The sequence below is a fragment of the Periophthalmus magnuspinnatus genome, chromosome 11 (assembly GCF_009829125.3).
Source record: "Periophthalmus magnuspinnatus isolate fPerMag1 chromosome 11, fPerMag1.2.pri, whole genome shotgun sequence".
Classification (NCBI taxonomy): Eukaryota; Metazoa; Chordata; class Actinopteri; order Gobiiformes; family Gobiidae; genus Periophthalmus; species Periophthalmus magnuspinnatus.
The window spans coordinates 3,728,036-3,752,370 of record NC_047136.2 but is presented as its reverse complement, the minus strand read 5'-3'; the positions used below and the strand labels follow the sequence as shown (position 1 = coordinate 3,752,370).

The 24,335-nt window shown below is 39.5% G+C and overlaps 1 protein-coding gene across 2 annotated transcripts; it reads left to right on the top strand.

Moving 5' to 3' along the window:
• Positions 1-10: 10 nt before the first annotated feature.
• On the top strand, positions 11-23,568 carry LOC117378639 (SNF-related serine/threonine-protein kinase-like). Of its 2 annotated transcripts, XR_008648890.1 has the most exons (9): positions 11-165; positions 4,635-4,869; positions 4,959-5,177; positions 6,135-6,381; positions 15,386-15,527; positions 17,781-17,993; positions 18,240-18,374; positions 19,566-20,892; positions 23,163-23,568. XR_008648890.1 is itself a non-coding variant. In XM_033975281.2 (8 exons), the coding sequence occupies exons 2-8, from the start codon at positions 4,729-4,731 to the stop codon at positions 20,785-20,787; spliced, it is 2,319 nt and encodes a 772-aa protein (XP_033831172.1). In that variant the 5' UTR covers positions 11-165; positions 4,635-4,728; the 3' UTR covers positions 20,788-21,319. The 2 variants fall into 2 exon arrangements, 1 of the variants encoding a protein (XP_033831172.1); XM_033975281.2 differs by lacking the exon at positions 23,163-23,568 and having other exon boundaries at positions 19,566-21,319.
• Positions 23,569-24,335: the final 767 nt, after the last annotated feature.

Here is a 24,335-nt window from a genome sequence, read left to right as displayed (position 1 = left end):
GGGACAGGCTCAGTGTGTCACATTCACAGCGGGACCTCGGGCTCAGGTGCTTCTGCTTCGCTCTCGGTCCGATTCAACGGTCAAAGCGGGACCCGGCTCCTGGATCCGGCTCCTGGACGCGCGGCTCTGCGGCTCTGCGGCTCCTGAGACTCGCTCCTGACGCGGGTGAGTGGGGCTGGGGTGATGGTGCATTGGGACAGGCGGTGCTGGGCCCTGCAGTCATGTGTGAAGGTCCTGGGTCTGTTTAAGGCTTTAATTATTACAGGTTATTCGAGCATGTTTCTGTGATTTAATTGGTTTTATTCGGTTAACCGGTGCTGCTGCTGCTGGGATGTTGTTGTAGAGATGCGGTCGCCCTGTCCCCCATTGAGCCAGCAGCACCTTTGCAGTGGAAGAGCAGGCCACAGAGGTTCTACTTTTGCAAAAAACTGTTTAATCAGGCTGTTCGTGCAAAAATCCTGCAACAATAAGTCATTTTTGTGCTTATTTCATCCTCTTTTATGTCATAATTACTGAATATAGTGCTGACATATTTTTGTGGGGCACTACACAGCCATTTACAGCCATTTCATCTCCATATGGGGTCGTTGTGCTTGTATTTTTTACGCTTCAGAAAACATGAATGGGTTTGTCAATGTAGTATATCTATTTTTCACATATAGATTTAAGCCTGTGCTGCAGATAGTTAAAAATAATGGATTAAACTTGGGTCATTAAAGGTCTTACATTACGCAACCATGACTCTTATGAGGTTTAAGTCATGTTCTAATACTGTAACCGCATCAAAAACACACCTGGAGTTGAGTTTTGTTTCATTCGCACATGTCAAAACGCTCCGTTCCACCTTGTGATGTCATGAAGTGGTGTTTTTTTTCAATTTAACAGCTCCTTTTACATTTTATTTCAGTGGTAGATTGGCGACTACAGATTGGCTGAAATGATGATTCTATAAACGAAGGTGTGTGGAGTTTAAAAACACAGTGGAGCACTTCCTGTGTCACCACTTGATGACATCACAAGGTGGAACAGAGTGGGTTTTTTCCAGTTTGAGAGAAGAACTCAGCGTTAAATCTGCAGGGTTTGTGCGTTAAACATGTGTGAATGAAACAAAAAAACACAATTCCAGGTCTGTTATGTCATGGAGTGTTCTTGGGTGTTGAGTACTCGCTTTGTTAGTACTGTACTTTGTTGTTACTGCAGACATACGTAACTTGTAGTATTAGGCATGTACCTTGTAAATCAGTAGGCCGAGAGTTACACAATCGCCTTCTGAAGCATGTTGGACTGGTACCTGTGAAGATTACACAAGAACAATGACCTCGACTGGAGTGTGTAGGTAAAAGTAGTAAAGTACTGCACTTAAGTCGAATTTTTAAGTATCTGTACTTTACTTATGTGCGTTTTACAGTGGATACTTTTGACTTTTACTTCAGTACATTTGAGAGCAGTATCTGTACTTTCTACTCCACTACATTTTTAAAACCAGACTGAAAAGTAAAAAGTACTTTTCATATGACGTGAGATATTATTTTTACCACGTTTCTGACTAAAGTTTTTGAGTTTGAGCTTCAGCTTTGAGCAAAACAAAAATAAAAACACAAAATTCATGAGAAAAATGAAGGAATTGATTCGTTTTGTTACTGTTGAACAAAATATGTCTAATTTTGAATCAGTATCACTAGATTTTAACAACACTTGTGGGAAATACTTTAACTTTTTACTCTTTAAGTACACCCTTAAACAGGTTTTACTTAAGTAGATTTTTCATGTGATACTTTTACTTTTTACCTCTATATCTGTACTTTTACTTAACAAAACTGAGCACTTCCTCCAACTATTTTTAACCCTGTCCAAACATTAGTGATCCGTTTATGTTTCTGTCGTTTTACTCACATACAGTTACATTTTTAATATTCAAATTACTGAAAAAGAGACACACACGGGGCAAACTTTGTGTCTCTAATGCTACGCTAACGAGGAAACGAGGTATTCATAGTACACATTCTGAGTAACTGTAATCTGGCACAGTTACTTTTTCATTTGGAGCTGTTCAGAGTTGAGTTTTATTTAAGCTTCAAACTGAACAGAATCAGTGAGAAAAATATCAATCGCGGCTCTTGTGGTGAAGCAGGTGTGAGTTTAACTTGTTCAGTGAGTGAAAGAAACACAGAACAAACAGTGAGACAGAGACGTTTTTACTGCGTTTTTACACGTTATTTTAAATGCAACACGATGTAAAAGTATTCCAAGTATCCAGAATGCAGTACTCTGACTGGACCATGCACCAGAACAAGTCTCAGTATTCAGTATTTTGTCAGTAAACACATTTTCAAAGTATTTTTCCCAACCCTGGTGATTAGACACGTACTTAAAGCGCACGTATTGTACCGTTTTCTGACCCGTGTTATTATAAATGTCGTTTCCTCGTCACAAACAGACCTGGAGCTGTGTTTTTTTGTTTCATTCGCACATGTTTAACGCACAAACTCTGCATATTTAGACTGAGTTCTTCTCTCAAACTGAAAAAAACACGCTGTTCCACCTTGTGATGTCATCAAGTGGTGATACAGGAAGTGCTCCACTGTGTTTTTAAACTCCACACACCTTCATTTCTAGAATCATTTTGATCATTTCAGCCAATCTGGAGTAGCTAATCTACGACTGAACTAAAGGTAAAAGGAGCTGTTCACTTGAAAAAACTACCACTTGATGACATCACAAGGTGGAACGGAGCATTTTGAGGTTTGGAGATGTAACAGACTAATAATAAAGAAACAAAACACAACTCCAGGTCTGTTTTTGATGCGTTAACAACATTAGAACATGATTTAAAGCTACAAGAGTCAAGTTTGCGTAATACAGGAGCTTTAACGTCCTAATACAGTTTCATTATTTCTTATTTCAGTAAAATCATGACCAACTTAGACTCATCAAATGCAACTTAAATAAACTTTTCAGTGTTTTCCGTCTCGTTTTGAGTCACATTCTGGACTCTGCGGGAGTTACGCCGGTCGACTTGTTACCTGGCAACCGCTGTTTGTTTGCTTTGGTTGTTGTTTCTGGTGACGGCGGGTGAAACGGGGCTTGTCCGGAGCGACTCGCCTCGATCTGAATCTGAACCTGAACCTGAACAGTTGCTTTTTTCAAACTTTGGAATGCTGCCAGTTTGTTGGGAAAAGGGATCGCGTAGCATTCCTTAAGGCGCAGTTTCATAATCGGAGCAGGAGTCATGACGGGAGCGGATTTCAAGTGAATGGGGCTCAGTTCTCGCGTGTCGTAATGGTTTTGTTTACTATGAAGTTAGCTTAACCTTGGACATTTTGTTCAGTTAAACGGTGACGTAATGGTGTGTTTACTGGACCATGTGGCTTTTGGGCTCGAGTAAAAGTATTGGTCGTTTTCAGGTTGTCAGGTAGGGGGCGCAAGATCCAGTATTTCCCATTGATTACATTGGACTTTGCCAAAAATGTCCAAAAAGCAAGAAGAAATTCTATTGGCCGATAAAGTGTTGTGATGTCATCTGTAACCAGCAATTTCTACGAGAGATGAGCCAATTAGGGATGACGATAAACAATAATATCGTTTATCGTGATAAAAAGGGTCGACAATAATCGTTCGTGGGACATTTTATATAATTGTTATAATTCCCTGGTTTATGGTGAGGGTTTCGCTCTAAAAATAACCCGCAATAAGTGAAATCTGCGAAGTATCGACTGTATTTTTTACATTATTGTCTATGTTTTTGTCTGTAAAACCCCTCACCACACACTTTATACACTTTTCTCACACAGGTGTTAACATTTTCTCACATTTCTCTCTCGTTTAAACTCTCTCAAAGTTCAAACCCTCGTAGGCGTCTTTGTCGGTGCAGAACGTTTCATCGACATTGTGAGTTTTGTCGGGGAGAAAACAAATTGCAAACGTACAGCACTTCAGAGTCACACTGCGATCCAACGTTTATGTAAATTTGTCTGAACACATTCTGTACTGGACAGGAGACACGGCACGGAGGAGACTGATGGACAATGGTCTACAGTCCAACAGCCAATCAGGACGCAGGACACAATGCACGATCGTGAAATTGCACACAAAAAAATCCACGAAACAGCGAGACCACGAAAGGTCAACCATGATATAGTGACCTGTACTCGACTTAATGACTTATCCACAGTGGAGTCAACGGGGGGGGTAAAGAAGTCTGTTGTCCCGGGGTTTAGGGGCCCAAAATTGGACTCTCTTCGTATTAATTTGTATTAGACGGGGGGGGGGGGCCCATGTGAGACTTCTTGCTCCAGGTCCGCAAATTTCGGTTGACAAAATATTCTCTGCTAGATCCACTGTGTTTTTAAACTCCACACACCTTCATTTCTAGAATCATTTGGATCATTTCAGCCCGAGAATTGTCAATCTACTACGGAACTAAAGGTAAAAGGAGCTGTTCACTTGAAAACTACCACTTCATGACATCACAAGGTGGAACAGAGCATTTTTAAAGTGTTGCTCAAACATGTGAATGAAACAAAACACAACTCCAGGTCTGTTTTTGAGGAGGTAACGAGACTTTTAACCGTGAACTGTTTTCTATATCTAGGCATAAGTATAAAACTAATAATCTCGTGTTCTTCTTTCGACAGTAAACGACTTTAACATGGGACCAAAGTGACCGCAGCCTCGTAGACGTACTCACGATGGTCCACTGAGCGCGCTCCGAGCGGCGACGCAGCAGCTATGTCCAGCACCAGAGCCATGGCGGGGCTCAAACGCCATCATGACGGGAAGATCGCCGGCCTCTACGACTTGGACAAGACGCTGGGGCGCGGCCATTTTGCTGTGGTCAAACTGGCTCGACACGTGTTCACGGGGGAGAGGGTACGTTTGCGTCGGTTATAGTCGATTATCTTTAACTCTTTGATAAATGTTGTAGTTAAATTGACTTTTATTTTTGCGACTTTTCTCAGGTTGCTGTGAAAGTCATAGATAAGACCAAGCTGGACCCGGTGGCGCGCGGTCACCTCTTTCAGGAAGTCCGCTGCATGAAACTGGTCCAACATCCCAACGTCGTGCGGCTTTACGAGGTCATCGACACGGCGACCAAACTCTACCTCATCCTGGAGCTGGGAGACGGCGGCGACATGTACGACTGCATCATGAAGCACGAGGGCGGACTCAGCGAAGAGGTCAACAACAGATTTATACTCTTATCCTTCTTTTCCTTCTTCTTCCTTCTTCTTCTCCTTTTTCTTCTTCCTTCTTCTTCTTCTTCTTCCTCCTTCTTCTTCCTTCTTCCTCCTTCTTCTTCCTTCTTTTTCTTACTCCTCCTTCCTCCTCCTTCTTCTTCTTTCTTCCTTGCTCCTCCTTCTTCTCCCTTCTTCTTCTTTCTTCCTCTTTCTTCTCCCTTCTTCTTCTTTCTTCTTCCTTCTTCCTCCTTCTTCCTTCTTCCTCCTTCTTCTTCCTTCTTTTTCTTCCTCCTTCCTCCTCCTTCCTCCTCCTTCTTCTTCTTCTTTCTTCCTTGCTCCTCCTTCTTCTCCCTTCTTCTTCTTTCTTCCTCTTTCTTCTCCCTTCTTCTTTCTTCTTCCTTCTTCCTCCTCCTTCTTCCTCCTTCTTCTTCCTTCTTTTTCTTCCTCCTTCTTCCTCCTCCTTCTTCTTCTTTCTTCCTTGCTCCTCCTTCTTCTCCCTTCTTCTTCCTCCTTCCTTCTGCTTCTAATTCTTCTTTCTTCCTTCCTCCTTCTTCTTCTTCTTTCTTCCTTGCTCCTCCTTCTTCTCCCTTCTTCCTCCTTCTTCTTCTTCTTATTATTATCATCATCATCCATGCGTTTTGTTCCGTTGGGTCACGGGGGCTACAGTCTAAGCAGGGACTCCTGACAGACTTCCCTCACCCCAGACACTTCCCCCAGGTGTTCCCAGGCCACAGTCGAGACAGAGTCAGTGTGATTGATGTAATTGTTGGTATAATCATAAAAAAAATAGCCAGTGGTAGAAGAAGTACTCAAAATTTACTCAAGTACAGACACTTTTTTTTACATTCGCCTCTGAAAAGATTCTATACATTTGTTTTACTCCAGCTTCAACAGTTTGTAGAGTGTAAAGAGTCACTTGATCCTTGCCTAACACTTCACTCTCTCGTGTCTTCGTAGGTGGCTAAATGTTACTTCGCTCAAATCGTCCACGCCATCTCCTACTGCCACCAGCTCCATGTGGTGCATCGGGACCTAAAGCCTGAAAACGTGGTGTTCTTCGAAAAACAAGGGATAGTGAAGCTGACGGACTTCGGCTTCAGTAATCGATTTCAGCCCGGCAAGACGCTCAACACCTCCTGTGGATCGCTCGCCTACTCCGCGCCCGAAATCTTACTGGGAGACGAGTACGACGCCCCCGCTGTCGGTAAGTTAGCATTACATCCAGGCGATTCAGCACCGTCTGTGATTTATGAGCTGTGGGTCAGAGGTCGTGCGTAGTGGAGCGAGGTGTCGGATCACGGTGCAGAGTCCACAGTTTTAATCTTTATGGTCAGCATCAATATGTTCAAGACGTCACTGTCGCTATGACTCCTGCTTTTTCAGTTCATTTCAATGTGGATCTATGAACTGGAGGGTGTTGCTGTTTAGAGCTGTGTCGATTTGGACTAGTGGTCACTCATTGGTACTACAACGAAAAAATCCCTCCTGCACAGAAAGGATTTTTCTCATAGAGTGAAATGTGATCGCAAACTGCTGGTGTTCGACTGACAGGGACCTACAGCTGCAACAAAGGTCCAGCTTTGTGGCGATTTTTACCTATTTTCAGATCATAAACGTTTACAAACTGCTTTTAAATCGTTTGCTTCGGCTGCGCTCTGTGTCTGCTCCAGCTAAGCTCAAGCTCTGATTGGTTAGAGCGGTCACATGGTACGACAAGTGTGACGAAGTGTGTGAAAGATGTGAACGAAACCAACTGTCGTGAACAAGCCGCAGGTTTAGAACACGGTTCAGAAGCTCCTGAAGCACAAACATTATCATTAATAATTTGTCATTTATTTATCATAGCCTTCGTGGCCGCTCCGCTTCGTTCCGTTCGCTCTCGTCGCTCAGAGTTTCAGTGGGGGTGGTTCATCTGCACATGGTCCATGGGCAGAGCCGATGTACCGAGCCGCTAAAAGCTAAACTCGCGATATGCCCCATTGAGCTTTGACTTCAGTGGGCGGCCATGTTTAGACCCGCTAGCTAGCTCACTGTGTCTCAAAGCTAACAGTCACTTTTATTAAAATCAGAAAATAAACAACTCATTACAATTCAAATTCATTCAAATAAAGACTACACAATTATTTTTACATGTCTGATATTTCAGTTTGCGGTGTTCTTTTAATATTTCTTATGGTTCAAAATTAGCGTTAGCGTTAGCATTGAGACACAAACATGTCTCTTTCTAACCACAGAAGTGTCTCTGGTGCAGTATTTATTTTTTGTCGTGTTTAACATGTGACGGTGACATCCACCTGCAGCTCTCTGTCCACTGTCTGACCCTAACCCCCTAACCTCTGACCCCTGACCCCTAACACACCCAGAGCATTAATTTTAGCTGGACTCTGATAAAACCTCACATCAAACAAGTTTATTTATAAAGAGCATTTAAAATAACCAAAAAGCTTCACATAAAAGTCAACAAAAAGCAAACAGCTAACACGAAACACAGGAAAAGAACAAAAAAACACCAAGATGTCCTGTGTAGCTAGTGTTAAATACCAGGGAGAAGAGGCGGGTCTAGTGTTAAATACCAGGGAGAAGAGGCGGGTCTAGTGTTAAATACCAGGAAGAAGAGGTGGGAGTCAGTCTAGTCTTAAACTGCATTAAAGACAGAGAATCTGAGTTTTTCTCTTTATTACGTAAGAAACAGAAGTGATTTTTAATATAATACTTTCAGTTATTGTGCGGATTTTAATCCAGGTCAGAATAAACTAAAAGAAAAATCAAAAATCCGTGTCTAGGTGCGTTGTTCTGCGTGACATCTCCCGTTGTGCACGTTTCACTGTCACAACATCGTTCCAGCTAATTAGCGAGGAGCATTATGTAGCTAACGTCGCTATTGTGCGGGTCGTGTCTCTAACAAGGTCATTGTGTTAGTGAAATGGTGAACTTTACTCCTCGCACAATGGCACGTTATGTAAGCGGCGTCTCAATGTAAACCTGTTATAATCTCTTTTGAGTTTGAGTGGCTGAACGCGGCCGTCCTCTTGTAACTTACGTAACAAAGTAAAAGTGGAAAGTGTCAGTACTTTACTTAAAGCGCTCGTGTGACGCCGTTTTCTGTTTCATTCACACATGTTTAACACACAAAACCTGCACATTTAGGCTGAGTTCTTCTCTCAAACTGAAAAAACACTCTGTTCCACCTTGTGATGTCATCATGTGGTAATACAGGAAGTGCTCCACTGTGTTTTTAAACTCCACACACCTTCATTTCTAGAATTTGGATCATTTCAGCCCTGGAGTTGCCACTTATTTCTACTGAACTAAAGGTAAAAGGAGCTGTTAACTTAAAAAAAACAAACAAAAAACTACCACTTGATGACATCACAAGGTGGAACGGAGCGTTTTGAGCTTTGGAGATGTAACAGACTAATGTATGAATGAAACAAAACACAACTCCAGGTCTGTTTTTGATGCGTTAATAAGATTATAACACGGCTTAAAGCTCAGAAGAGTCAATTTTGTGTCATATAGGAACTTTTTTACTTTTTACTTTTACTTCAGTACATTTGAGAGCAGTATCTGTAATTACACAACTTTCTACTCCACTACATTTTTAAACAGGCCTGAAAAGTAAAAGTATTTTTTTTAACATGCAAGATAAAAATATACAAATAAAAACAGCTGGAAAAAAGCTCAAATCTTTATCAAAATCACCACATTTGAAGCTTTATAAGACTCAAAATCTGTGTCAAATACTTTTACTTTTCACTCTTTAAGTACATTTTTTAACAGATACTTTAATACTTTTACATAGTAGATTTTTTCATGCGATACTTTTACGTTCCTGCGCCTGTTCCAGTACTTTTACTTCACTTATATAACCCTTTTCTTATCACTTATCACTATTACACTTGTTTATGACGCCGTTGTTTCATATCAGGGCCGGTTGCCGTGAGAAACGTCAATCGGAGACCTTGACCCAGATACTAAATCAGACGCCACGGAGCATGCTCAGACCGCACGCCCCTCTGCTCACTCAGCTGGGATGATGAGGTTTGGATCCGGTCGGGCGGAGAGTGCGGTGGGGTTCAGCCTGTAGCACACGTTTACAGGACAGAGATCGGAGGTGGAGGAAGTACTCGGCTTTATGAAGTAGAAGTACAGATACAGAGGTGAAAAGTTACTCGAGTAAAAGTATCACATGAAAACATCTACTTAAGTAAAATTATTTAAGTACCTGGTTAAAAATGGACTTTAAGAAATGAACAACACTGTGTCAAATACTTTTACTTTTTGCTCTTAAAGTGTAAATGTAGAGTTTTTGATTAAAATGACACATATTTTGCTCAACAGAAACGATATGAATCAATTTCTTAGTTTTTCTTATGAATTTTGTGGACCATATTTTCGTGAGTATAAGTCGCTCTGGAGTATAAGTTGCACCAGCCAAAAAATGCAAAAAACCCCCAACATATTTCACATATAAATTGTATCTGAGTATAAGTCGCACCTTCGGCCAAACTATGGAGAAAAGTGCGACTTATTGTCCAGAAAATACAGGATTTATTTTTGTTTTGCTCAAAGCCGAAGCTCGAACTCGGAAACTTTATTCAGGATGTTTCCACGAACATGGTCAAAATAACTCCTCAAAACATAGGAAAAGTACTTTTTACTTTTCAGTCCTGTTCAAAAATGTAGTAGAGTAGAAAGTACAGATACTGCTCTCAAATGTACTCAAGTAAAAGTGAAAAGTATCCACTGTAGAATGTAGTAAATTTACAGATACCTAAAGAGTCTACTTAAGTACAGTACTTTACTACTTGTACTTCGTTCCGTTCCACCTCTGTCCCACATAAAGCTGCTGTCCTCACTCGTCTCTCTCCTCTTGGACCTGGTTAGAGGGAAGTTAAATGTTAATAAACTTGTAAAACGATAAAGATCTAATCATCTGCAGGTTCTTCACACAGAGTCAGACGACTGCCAAGTTTATTTGTATAAATGTAATAAGAAAGACTTTAAAATGACAATACAACAAATCAAAACATAAATAATCATCATAAAAGTAACATTAAAAGAGAAAAGTGCAGAATAAACCCCTTTCAGTCACATTCACATAAACAGAACAGTTTGAGTCTGGATTTAAACTTTGTCAAAGTCGAGGTCTGAGTCACATCTTCAGGAAGAATGTTCCAGGTTTAAACTGAACAAAAAAACACTGATTCAACATGTTTAGACCTGGTTTAGTCCTGATTTAGTCCTGGTTTTGTCCTGGTTTAGACCTGGTTTAGACCTGGTTTAGACCTGGTTTAGTCCTGGTTTAGTCCTGGTTTAGTCCCGGTTTAGTCCCGATTTAGTTCCGGTCTAGTCCTGGTCTAGTCCTGGTCTAGTCTTGGTTTAGTCCTGGTTTAGTCCTGGTTTAGCCCTGGTTCAGTCCATGTTTAGTCCTGGTTTAGTCCTGGTTTAGTCCTGGTTTAGTCCTGGTTTAGTCCCGGTTTAGCCCCGGTTTAGCCCCGGTTTAGCCCTGGTTCAGCCCTGGTTCAGCCCTGGTTCAGCCCTGGTTTAGTCCTGGTTTAGCCCCGGTTTAGTCCTAGTTCAGTCTATGTTTAGTCCTGGTTTAGTGCCAATTTAGTCCTCATTTTGCTCTGGTTTAGTCCTGATTTAGTCCTGGTTTAGTCCTGGTTCAGTCCTGGTTTAGTCCTGGTTTAATCCTGGTTCATCTTGTCAAAATAATAACAATAAAATAAAACAATAAAAATACATAAAACTTGTTTAGCTCTTTTCATGACTCTTAAAAACACTTCCAGACAAAACAAAACCCAAATAAAAAGAGACAGAAATGTGAAGTCAGTTGTGATGATTTCTCAGGACTTTTATTTTTTATTTTTTTGAAGATGACGAATGACAAAATGGCCGCCTGTTCTGTTTCCACGGCAGGAAAAGGGATGTTTTTCCGAGCCGCCGCTGCTCTGTTACCATGGTTAGCGCCGTCGTGCTAATGTGCTTTGGCGCGAATCCCGCTATCCTGTGATGTGTCAGCCATCTGGTTTATAAATAAAGTTATCGTGGAAGGAAGTTTGCCGCTCTCATGACGCACGTGACGAGGGAGCGGGCTCGTGGTTGCTAGGAGACGGTGGACAGGAGTGAGATGGTTATTGAGAAACACAGCAGCGCCAATTCTTCTGTTTCACTGCCTTTGAAATATACGTCTAAAGCAGCACACTGGCACATTATTATCAACATGAACAGGAAGAAGTTTGACTGTGCAATGATTTATGTCTCACAGAATCAACTTTAAAGATTTATTATTATTATTTATTTTACACAAAACTGACTCTTGTAGCTTTAAGTCATGTTCTAATGTTGTTAATCAAAAACAGACCTGGAGTTGTGTTTTGTTTCATTCACACATGTTTGAGTCACACTTTATTATTAATCTGTAACATCTCCAAAGCTCAAAACACTCTGTTGCACCTTATGATGTCATCAGGTGGTAGTTTTCAACTGGTTTAACAGCTCCTTTTACTTTTAGTTCTGTAGTAAATTGGCAATTCCAGGACTGAAATTACCCAAATGATTCTAGAAATGAAGGTGTGTGGGGTTTAAAAACACAGTGGAGCACTTCCTGTATCGCCACATTATGACATCACAATGTGGAACAGAGTGGGTTTTTTTTTCATTTTGAGAGAAGAACTTAGTCTAAATCTGCAGAGTTTGTGCGTTAAACGTGTGAATGAAACAAAAAAACACAACTCCAGGTCTGTTTGTGACGAGGAAACGACAGAACAGATCAGATCCTTTTATTCTGGGGCTGTTTCCAACTTTTTGTTACGGAGACGAAGGACAAACTGAGACACTGGAGCAGTAGAGGAATAGATCAGCTCCAAGGACTGTTTATATAAATGGACATAGCTAACCTGCTAGCCGCCGCGTTACAATTTTTTGTTATTTTAAGTTAAATTTTATAAGTTTTTTTAAGTTAAAGTTTATTTATTTATTTTTGAGTTATTTTGATTTTTTTTGTTGTTGTTTTTTTGTTATTTTGAGGTTTTATTTTTGTTATTTTTATTATATATATTAGTTTTTTTTAGGTGTTTTTTTTAGTTTATTTCCTTTATTTTTTATTATTTTGAGGTTTATTTGTTTGGGTTTTTTTTGTTATTTTGAGAGTTTTTTATTTTATTTTTTTTATTTTGAGGTTTATTTGTTTGTTTTTTTTTAGTTATTTTGAGTTAGTTTTGTTTTTTTATTTGAGTTGTTTTTTTGTTTTCTTTTCTTTTTTTTGTTATTTTGAAAAACTGTGTCCTCTCTCTGTATCTGCTGCTGTCACACTCATCATTTTGGTCTTAAATGTTCGTATTAACCCTCTACATGATCCTGGCGTTACTTCACTATTGTGTCTGTAAATCAAGATATGAACATTAATAACAGACAGATGAGGCGTCTGACGTAGAGTTTATTGTAACACAGATTGTGGAGGTGAAGCTGCTGCCCCCTGATGTTTGCACTGCACATCTGAGCTTTTTACATCGATCTTTTCAAAGTCTATTCTCCCAGTGACAAAAACCAGGTCAAACCAACAAGATGACGTCCGTGTGTGCGTCCGTGTGTGCGTCCGTCTCTGTGTCCGTCTCTGTGTCCGACGGCAGACCGCAGGATGTGTGTCAGTGGACCACGTCGTTGACCGGCGCTCCGGTTCCTGCCTGGAGCTGTACGAGAGTCTAAAAATAGAGTCGGCCTGATGCGCTGTAGCATGAAAAATGTATTTGAACGTCAGGTTGAGGCGTGCGCTAACCTACTTTCTGTGTGTTTGTGTTTGGCCTTTCACTATAACACATCTCCAAGTGCGGAATATTACTGGAGTAAATTATAAACGAGAAACGATAATACTGAGACCAAAGCATGAAGTGGAATTATTTTAAATCCAATCCACTTTATTTATACGGCACATTTCACAAAAACACGCAGTTTCCAAAGTGCTGCACAAATACATTATAAATAAAAACAACTAATTAAGTAAATCAACATTTAGACTAAAATCAAATAGCAAAATTAAAATAATAAATATGTATATAAAAGCAATAAAACAATAAAATCAATCAATAAATAATAATAAATGTGCCACGTTGTTAAATTAAACAGAATGAAACACTTCAGTAGAGTTTTTGTCTGTAATGAGTCATAGAAGCTCATGATTCAGCTTTTTACAGATTAAAGCTTTTTTTTTAAATAAATAATGGAAATTTAAAAAATATATATAAAAAAGAGCTCAATCCTGTTTTCATATCACATAAAATATTCTTGCTTGTCGACAAAATATATCCCCATTTCCCACCATCTTTGTGCTAAAACAGCTCACTATTGTAACGAAAATAACCCAAAATATACAAATATATCACTAATTAATGTTGGATAAAAACAGCTCAGATCTTTTTTTTATAATTTATTGTGTCGTATTAAGGTTTCACAAAAAATATCCTAGATTATTCTATCAATAATCTAAAAAAAAACAACAAAAAAAACAACAAAACGGCTCAAATCTTTTTTTTTGTTACTTTTCATACTTTTTTACTTGTCATATTTATTAAAGTTTCACAAAAATATTCTCACTTGTCATTACAGTAGACACAATATTTATGTTTAGTTTCTATTTTTATCCCCATTTTCCCCCATCTTTGTGTTAAACGTCTTACTATTCCAACCTCAAATAATAATAACCCCCAAAAAATATGTATATCAATAATTAAAACAAACAAAATGCTCAAATCTTTTTTTATACTTTATTGTGTCATATTAACATCTTACTACTGTAACAAAAAATAACCAAAAAATACATATATCAATAATCAAAATAAAATAAAATAAAAACAGCTCAAATCCTTTTTTAATACTTTATTGTGTCATATTAAAGTTTCACAAAAATATTCTCATTTGTCATTACAGTAAACACAATATTTATGTTTAGTTTCTATTTTTATCCTCATTTTACTCTGCCTATTGTGCTAAAACAAACTCCAAAAATATATACATATGCAATCAAAGTTATTACATATAATAATTTTGTTTATATCAATAATCAAAATAAAAATAACATTAGAAAAAAAATTAAAAATAAATAAAAACTCATATTATCATAGTGCACACAATAACCAGAATGTTCTCACTGTTGCAAAGAAAAAGCTTTTATAAGTATTCACCTTTAAAAATAATGTTGTCATGTGTCGATACAGTATTTATGTGACAGACCTGTGTTTGTGAGAGATGTTATTGTTTATATTTGTGATGTGGTTTTGTTTTTGTTTTACCTTCACATCACGGAGCAAAAAAAAGTTTAAACGGGGCTTATGCTGTTTCTAATGTAACTTTTTCCCCATTTGTTAAGAAAACAGACGACAAACTGAGACACTGGGGCTCGGCTTCATAGACTGTTTATATAAATGGACATGGCTAACCTGCTAGCCGCCGCTTCATCGACTCTGGCTCCAATTCACTTTCTATTGATAAAACTGTGTCCTCTCTCTGTATCTGCTGCTGTCAGACTCGTCATTTTGGTCTTAAATGTTCATATTAACCCGCTCTATATGATCCTGGTGTTCATTTTTTAATTATTTAGATTTTTATTTTTTTATTTATTTTTTTGTTATTTTGAGTTTTTATTTATTTATTTATTTATTTATTTTTTATTTTTTTTATTTGTTTTACTTATTTTGAGTTTTATTTTATTTTTATTATTATTTTTTAAACTGTCTCCTCTCTGTACCTGCTGCTGTCAGACTCATCATTTTGGTCTTAAATGTTCGTATTAACCCTCTATATGATCCTGGGGTTCATTTTTTTAATTATTTAGATTTTCATTTTATTTATTATTTTTTTAGTTATTTTGAGTTTTTATTTATTTATTTATTTATTTTTATTTTTTAATTTTTATTTTATTTTTATTTTTTTACTGATTTTGAGTTTATTTTATTTTTATTATTATTTTTTAAACTGTCCCCTCTCTCTCTGTACCTGCTGCTGTCAGACTCGTCATTTTGATCTTAAATGTTCGTATTAACCCGCTCTATATGATCCTGGTGTTTTTATTTCACTATTGTGTCTGTAAATCAAGATATGAACATTAATAACAGACAAACCAGACGTCTTCTTTCCTCCGAGGTCGCTGTCATATTTTTGTCGCTCTGTCTGACGTGTTATTTATGATTTATTTTCGTTTCTTTGTGCAGATATCTGGAGTCTGGGCGTGATCCTGTTCATGCTGGTGTGCGGTCAACCCCCCTTTCAAGAGGCTAACGACAGCGAGACGTTAACGATGATCATGGACTGTAAATACAACGTCCCGGTTCATATCTCCGCCGCCTGCAGAGAGTGAGTCACACACACACGCACACGCACGAGAAAGGCACACAGACACACACGCACACACAGGGGCCCCACGCTGCATATTTCATGCGTTGGGCTGCAAAAAGTAAAGTGTCGAGAGAGAGACGGGCCCTTTGGCGGCTCCTCCTGAGACGCGCTGCAGCGTTAAGTGAATCTAATGCAAAAATCAAGCCTCTATTTTTACCGTAGCGAAGGTTTAACCGCGCAAAGAGCAAACAGCGGCTCAGCGTGGAGCTCAGCGTGAACTCTAGCTCAGCGTTTTTATACACGCAGAGTTTAAAGGGAACGTATTACACTGTCTCTGATCTATGTTCTAACGGTGTTTCCTCGTCACAAACAGACCTGAGTTGTGTTAAAGTGTGACTCAAACATGTGTGAATGAAATAAAACACAACTCCGGGTCTGTTTTTGAGGAAGAAACCGTGTTAGAACATGGTTTAAATCTCACAAGAGGCAATGTTGTGTGATGTAGGACCTTTTAAATAGGCCTGAGCAACACATGAGCTATTTTATTTTTTATTTTTATTTTTTTTAAGTCTCTACTAGTGCAAAGAAAAAGCCTCACGATAAATATTGACCCCCAAAAATGATCATTCCATCTGTTATATATAAAATGAGTCCATATACAGCTGAAATGACAAGTTTACATACACTAGATTTAAAGACAAGACACATTCGCATTTTTTTCTCACTGTCTGACATGAAATCAGACGAAACATTTCCTGTTTTAGGTCAATTACGATTAACACAATTATTTTTATTTGCTAAAGCCAGAAAAATGAGAGAAAGATTTTTTTTTATATATTTTTTTTAACATTTTTTTCTTTTAATTTTAGAAGTTTACACTGACTATATTTAAAAACACATTTGCTTTTTTTCTCACTGTCTGACATGAAATCAGACTAAACTTTTCCTGTTTTTGGTCAAATAGGATTAACAAAATTAGTTCCATTTGCTAAATACCACTGTACCCTCTGCCCGACTTGTGACCATGGGGAGCGGGGCTTTCATCCGCTCTGCCCCCCCAGCTCTGGAACTCTCTCCCTCCTGATCTCCGCACCTTAGACTCTCTTCACTCTTCAAATCCAGACTCAAAACTCACCTGTTCAGATTGGCCTGTCTCTTGTAACCAATCACACATCTTCAGTTTTTTGTCATGTTTTATTGTATTTGTATGTTTTTATCTCATTTTTATCTTGTTCATTGTCCTTGGGTGTTTTGAAAGGCACTTATAAATAAAATGCATTATTATTATTATTATTATTATTATTATTATTATTATTATTATTATTATTATTACCAGAATAATGAGAGAAGGATTTTTTTAGACATTTTTTTCTTTTAATTTTTGGAAGATTACGCACACTATATTTAAAAACACATTTGTTTTTTCTCACTGTCTGACATGAAATCAGACTAAAATTTTCCTGTTTTAGGTCAATTATGATTAACAAAATTATTTCTATTTGCCAAATGCCAGAATAATGACAGAAGGATTTTTTTTTTTTTTATTTTAGAAGTTTACACTGACTATACTGAAAAACATATTCGCTTTTTTACTCACTGTCTGACAAGCAATCAGACTAAACTTTTTTTTTTTCTTTTCATTAGGATTCACAAAATTATTTATATTTGCTAAATGCCAGAATAATGAAGGATTTTTTTTTTTTACTTTTTTTTTTTTTTCTTTTAATTTTAGAAGGTTGCACACACTATACTGAAAAACACATTCACTTTTTTTTCCTCTTTGTCTGACATGAAATCAGACTAAACTTTTCCTGTTTTAGGTCAAATAGGATTAACAAAATTATTTCTATTTGCTAAATGCCGGAATAATGAGAGAAGAATTTTTTTTTAAACCTAAAACTGGAAAAATTTAGTCAGACAGTGAGGAAAAAATTGTTTTTAAATATAGCGTAAAATGTAAACTTCTGATTTTAAAAGAAAAAATTGTTTAAAATCTGAGTAAAAGTCGTGACCTCGGACAAACTATGAAAGTCTGGAAAATACGGTATATAGAACATATAGAACAAAATGCTCTTTTTCTAGAATATCTGTGTAATCCCTCAGTTTTACAGGTGATCCATGAGTTTAGAAAAAGAAAATTTCAGTCTGTAACTCGCCAAAAAGTTGCAGGAATGAAAACGTCTTCACTCCTGCAACTTCTACAACTTTTTGTCCAGTTACAGATTCGATTTTTTTTTCCAGAATATTAACACCGTCCCTTTTACCCCGCAGCCTCATCAGCCACATGCTGCAGAGGGATCCAAAGAAACGCGCCACTCTCGCACAGATCGAAACCCACGACTGGCTGAAGGGTGTCGATCCCTCCCCCGCCACTAAGCTGTCCACTCCCCTCGTGTCCCACCGCAACGTCTCGGAGGAAGAACACGGCTCCATTATTCAGAGGATGGTCCTGGGAGGCATCGCGGACCGAGACAACATCACCGAGTACGTGATTATCCTGAGCTCTTTTCACAGTCACGGTTTACAACACGGGGGGAAAACGATTAACGTGTTTCTGAACGGGTTTGAGGAGAATACTTTTTGTTTTGTAATGCGCTTGCGGTGGCCGTGTCAAATCCATTCTTCACAGATGTCGTTTCCTTTTGAGCCTCTGTGACGGAGGGTTTTAGGTTGTGTGTTTTTTTTTTCTCGGTTTTGTCGTGTAATTGTGTTTCCATCTCTCGAACACAGGGCTTTGGAGTCAAATCAGTACAACCACATCACCGCTACGTATTTCTTGCTGGCGGAGAGAATGCTCCGAGAGAGGCAGGAGAAGGAGGCGTCCAGCCAAACGCGATCCCCCAGCCCCAGTAAAGCCCAGTTCAGGTACTTTATGTCGCAAACACAAACAGACACGAACAAGATCTTTATGTAACCAAACAGGAAGTGATCATGGGCGCACTTCCTGCTCCATCGACGTAACTGCTGCTGTCAGACTCGTCATTTTGGTCTTAAATGTTCGTATAACCCGCTCTACAAACATGATCCTGGGGTTTTTATTTGACTATTGTGTCTGTAAATCAAGACGTGAACGTTAAAAACAGACGAATCAGGCGCCTTCTTTCCCCGTGGTCACTCCCACTAGTGTTAGCAACAGGTTTGATTGACAGCGTTGCTAAGCCCTGCTCTGTGCTAAGCTTCAACAACCTCACTCTCGATTGGCTCTTTGGTTGCTATGATACTCCAGGTCAGAACTTTGCTCCAAATTCGCCGCTATAACTGCTCTGGCCTCGATGAGGTTCATTCGGAGCTGAACGCTGTGGATGACGTCAAACTCACTCAGTCACTTCTTTACATAGTCTGTGGATGTAACTGATGGAAAATGTAAGTTAGACACGTATAAACAGCAGTGGTAGAAGGTAACAACGTACAAGTAGTAAAGTACAGTATTTAAGTAGAATTTTCAGGTATCTGTACTTTACTTAAGTACATTTTACAGTGGATCCTTTTACTTTTACTTCAGTACATTTGAGAGCAGTATCTGTACTTTCTACTCCACTACATTTTTGAACAGGACTGAAAAGTAAAAAGTACTTTTCATCTGATTTGAGGGGTTATTTTTACCATGTTCGTGGAAACATCCTGAATAAAGTTTAAGAGTTGAAGCTTCGGCTTTGAGCAAAACAAAAATAAAAAGACAAAATTCATAAGAAAAATGAAGAAATGTATCCGTATTGTTACTGTGACCAAAATATGTGTCATTTCAATCAATATTTCTACGTTTACACTTTAAAAAATGAACAAAACTGTGTGAAATACTTTTATTTTTTACTCTTAAAGGACATGTTTAAACAGGTACTTTAATACATTTACTTAAGATGATTTTTTCATGTGATACTTTTACTTTTACTCGAGTAACTTTTTTCCTCTGTATCTGTACTTTTACTTAAATTATACATCTGAGTACTTCATCCACCTCTGATACACAATGATCATTTATAGCATTTTCTAACCAAAGTTAACTCTGTCTGATGTTCACATGATTGGATATTTCAGTTGTTGCATTTCTTCTTGCAGACAATCGTGGCCCACCAGAGTGGACGTTCATCAGGATGTCAGTGACGGGTTGGGTGGGCCCCCCATCTCACACCCCGGGGGCCCACAGTCTCCGGCCCGCAGCGCAGAGAGCCTCCACAAAGGCCCCAGACCCAAAACGGCGCTCCTGGACGTTAGCCAGCACCACGACAACCACACGTCAGCGTCCAATCAGGAGCCTGCGCGAGGACCCCGGCCGCTCGGCAAACCCCAGGCCATCCCGCACCGCCTGGGTCCCCTGACGGCCGGGGGTCCCTGTAAACCCCGCAGCCCGAGTCTCTTCAGTGTGGAGGAGGATGAAGAGGAGGAAGGTGGAGAAGGGAAATGTCTGCCTCCGGCTTCACTTCCGACTCAAGTGGTGCTCCGCTGTAAATCCTCCTCGTCTGGAAATCGCCTGACGTCCAGAATGAGCGCGCCTGTACTCAACCAGATCCACGAGGAAGACAAAGAGGAAGAGGAAGATGAGGATTATAAAGAGCTGCTTGGACTGGGCGCTCCTAAACCGAGCCTTAGCCTCAACTTGAACTCTAGGATACAGTCTCCTTCACAAATAATGCTGTCCCCTAAAACTGTTATTTCTGTGAGTCCCGGCTCCGAGACGAGCGACGACGATTCAGGAGCCGCTCACAGACAAACTGTACGGGCCAGTGTGAGCGTGACCGACGTGAGAACAGAGGACAGAGAAAGACGGGGGACAGGACCGACCAGTCCCTGCAGTCCCGGCTCAGGGACGGGTCAGGCCAAAGCTAAAACGGCGAGCGGCCTGGTGGAGAGTCTGAAGCTCATGAGCCTCTGCCTCAGCTCTCAGTTCCACAGTCTGAAAGGAGGAGGGGGCGGCGGGGGAGTCAGCAGTGACCCTCAGGACCGACCTGTGTGGAGAATGTGCATGGGTGGCTCCACTGGCAGTCTGGATAAGGTTTCACTCCTCGGGGGTCCTTCACCTAGAGGGAACCTCTGCCAACAGCGTTCACAGCACCAGCCCACAATGGCAGACACTTTTGCAGATCCGCTGCTGGACGGCCCGTGCTCTGGGACACTGAGGCTGGGAGAGCTGGACTTGGCCAGAGAAAACCACAGGAACATGAAGAACCGTGTGCTCCAGATGCCCCTCAGTGACAAGACTCTCTCTGTGAATATCCACCGCAGCCCCAAAGAGGGTCTGCTGTGCACCCCCACCCCACACAGCTGCTGCCAAGTCATCTAAACTAATGTGACCCACTGAACACGCCTCCGCTATTTTTACTCCTGTCCACAGCCTCTGCACGTGATTACATGCACTCGATAGTCCTCTGTGACCTGCTCTTCACAGGTAATATTTATATGACAAATATGTATGAATGTGTCTTCAGACATGCTCAGATGCATGCAGGGCTAAACACTTGGACCAGTTAAAACAGAGCACAGACACAGGGCGTCGTGTGCATGTAAACTGTAAACTGTATAATTGGACTTCTCCATATATGTCATGGCTGGGTTAGTTATTCTGGTACTTTTTACTGTTTACAGCCGGCTGAGGCGGGAGGAGCTGCACACTGCTGCATGTGTTGCACATTTAAAAAGAGTCTATATGAAACAGGCCATGTGCCTCTGATGTATGAAAACATAAAGCTCCTTTAACTCTCAGGCTTCACTTTAAAAACGTCACACTTAAGACCCTAAAGACATAAGTGTCCACTTAAAAACAGCTGTAAAAACATCATAGAATCATACATTTTCAACTAACTCCAAAGATCTGTCCCTGCACTAATCAAAAATAATAATAAAAAAAAAAATCTATATATATTTAAAATCGATTTTTATAAATTTGATATTTTTGATTAAAACAGGGACAGATCTTTGGATTTAGTCAAAAAAAGTATGAAAAAATATGACTATGATGATTTTACAGCTGTTTTTGAAGTGGACATTTATGTCCTTAGGATTATAAGTGTGACCTTTTGTGTTCCAACGCAGCAGCAACACATTTTGAGGAGGACCAAAAACAACAAGAATTATGCCTTTCCTCAAAATGTGACATTTAGCACTGACTGAAATTAAATAATGTCTAAGTTTGAAAAAAATTTCAAAATGGACAAAAACCTCCAGTGAACAGCGTCCATAGACTGTGTGTGTGTGTGTGGGGGGGGGGGTGTATATATATATATATATATGTGTATGTATATATATATATATATATATATATATATATATATATATATATATATATGTATATATATGTATGTATGTATATATATGTATGTATGTATATGTGTATATATATATATGTGTGTGTGTGTATATATATATATATATATATATATATATATATATATATATATATATATATATATATATATATATATATATATATGTATATGTATATATGTGTGTGTATATATATATATATATATATATGTATGTATATGTATATGTTTACACAGCCTGTGGTCCACAGTGAGGCCTGGGGGTTGATGGGTAAAACACAGTGACACTTTCTGCTCATGACTGCGCTCGACGCGCTCGCACACGTGTGTCCACACACCTCTGTACCATGTTACACACTATGTCTTATATTCATTATATTTTTAATACCATTCTTTTAAATTATTTTTGAGAGAATAATTTTATTGTTTTTTGACTAAATGCAAAAAGAAAAATGTTCCACAGCAGCACTTCTGTGGTGCCCCACAGTTTTATTTTTCTATGTCATATACTGTATGTCATATACTATATATATACACATATACTGTAAGTTATATACAGTATATCTATATTGTATATCGTACACTGTATGTCACATACTGTATTTACACATATACAGTATATATACATATACTGTATATATATACATATACTGTATATCTATACTGTACGTCACATACTGTATACATACATATACTCTGTTATATACTGTATGTATACATATACTGTATGTTTAGAAGGAAGCGCACACGTCTTTGGCCCTTAGTTTGGCCCTTAGTTTGGCCCTCAGTGGGGGTTGTACATATGTGAATATCCCAGACTTCATAAGCTGTACTTGTATTGATGCAGTGGAGTTGTCTTGCAGTAGAACCTTCTAGATCCATGTCTCGTTATTCGTTTCCTCTGTGAAATACACAAAGAACAGGTTTTCTAAACCGTTGTTCTAAACCTGTTGTGTGTATTTCATGGTGTGTGTGAATAATGGCAGCCACTGTAGCATATTCCACCTCTATCTGGTCCTAAAGTCCCATCTGCTCTTTTCTGTACTGGTCCGTGTAGCTGGACTCCTGACTCACTCTTAGTGGAATATTTACTCTGACGGTGCATGTGTTTTGCTGTAGCGACCTTTTCTTCCCCTCCACCTGCTCTTCTCTCAGTAACGGGTTAAAACAGTCACTTTACTGTAGCCACCACCACCACCCAGCAATACCAGCAACTGCAAACTGTACAACACTGGATGTGCCATAAGTCCTGTCCTTAGTATAATGTACTGTATGTATATGATAGAGATCTATTAAATTATTACAACGACAAACACTCTCTGAGGTCGTCGTGTCTGTTTTATTTCAGCGTTACAGTGTTTAATGAAACGTCCTTATGTGTTTGTTCATTGAGTAGAAGCTGAGAGTGAAGCGTGTGAAACCTGTGAAGCCAGCGGCCATAACAAAGACACTGTTTACGTCGTATACGAGAACGCACACGCTCCAGTTGTGTTTGTTTTCCTGAATGGTCCTGGAGCTTCAGCTGGGGCCTGTAATCTCCTGCACATCTGGATTACTGTTCCATATCAGGCGGCTGGAGGGAAATGAGATCAGAGCACATAAGCTTTGGGTCAGCTGTGAACTCGTGCGAACACCAGACGCCAGACATCAGACAGGGACGAGGCTGGGACCTGTAGTTTCTTAGGGGGCCCCAGCCTCCCTTAGACTGACCAATGCTCCCCCCATAGCTCCCCCGAAGATGCTTCCCCTGTTCATAGCGCATCCAATTTCAAGTAAAAATGTTCAAATCGCAACCGCAAAGTGTTGGAAATGAAACTACAGTTAAATAAATAATTAGCGTTTATAATCACTACAAGGACGAACAACATTTAAGCTAGTTTGAAACGGCAAAACAAACACGTTAGAGGGTTAAAAAGCTCTAAATTAACTTGTCTGTGTGATCCCGCAGTCGTCCAGGTCTGATCCATCGCAAAAGAAAAGTAAAATCTGTTCAAAAACTGGACAAAACGTTGTAGGAGTGAAGATGTTTGGCTGCTCGTCCAAGCCGCTTCTTCAGTTCTGGTCAGATTACTGCTGGACACTGACTTATATATGTTGGAAGAGAGGAGATAAGTACACTAAAACTGGAAATTGAACTTGTTAAGCTAGCCCCCCACAAGACCTTAGCCCCCCCGTTAGCTCCCCCAAATAAAAATGTCTGGCGCCGCCCCTGGATAACCCTCGAGTTTAGACCTGATATGTTCAAAAATGTAATGTTCTTACTCTGATCTGGAGATGGATTGTGGGGGGCAGCAGTCAAAGCAGGGGCTCCCAGACTTCCCTCACCCCAGACACTTCCTCCAGGTCCCCAAGGCGCAGCTGGGAAACATGTTCTGGGGCCTCCTCCCTGTGGAACACGCCTGGAACATCTCTGCATAGAGGCGTCCAGGAGGCATCCGGAACAGAGGCCCTGCGGAGGAAACTCATCCACCATCTTGTTTTTTTTTTGGTCATTACCCGTGTATGTATTTATTGTGTTCATTTAGAAGCTCATGTGTCAATCATCTCAAGCGTGAATGCTCCTAGAAAT

Excerpts from the sequence above, each read along its gene's own strand:
- LOC117378639 (XM_033975281.2), top strand. The coding sequence starts at position 4,729 with ATGTCCAGCACCAGAGCCATGGCGGGGCTCAAACGCCATCATGACGGG. Across the intron at positions 15,528-17,780 it reads ATCTCCGCCGCCTGCAGAGA|CCTCATCAGCCACATGCTGC; the intron begins GTGAGTCACACA and ends TTTACCCCGCAG. Across the intron at positions 18,375-19,565 it reads CCCAGTAAAGCCCAGTTCAG|ACAATCGTGGCCCACCAGAG; the intron begins GTACTTTATGTC and ends TTCTTCTTGCAG.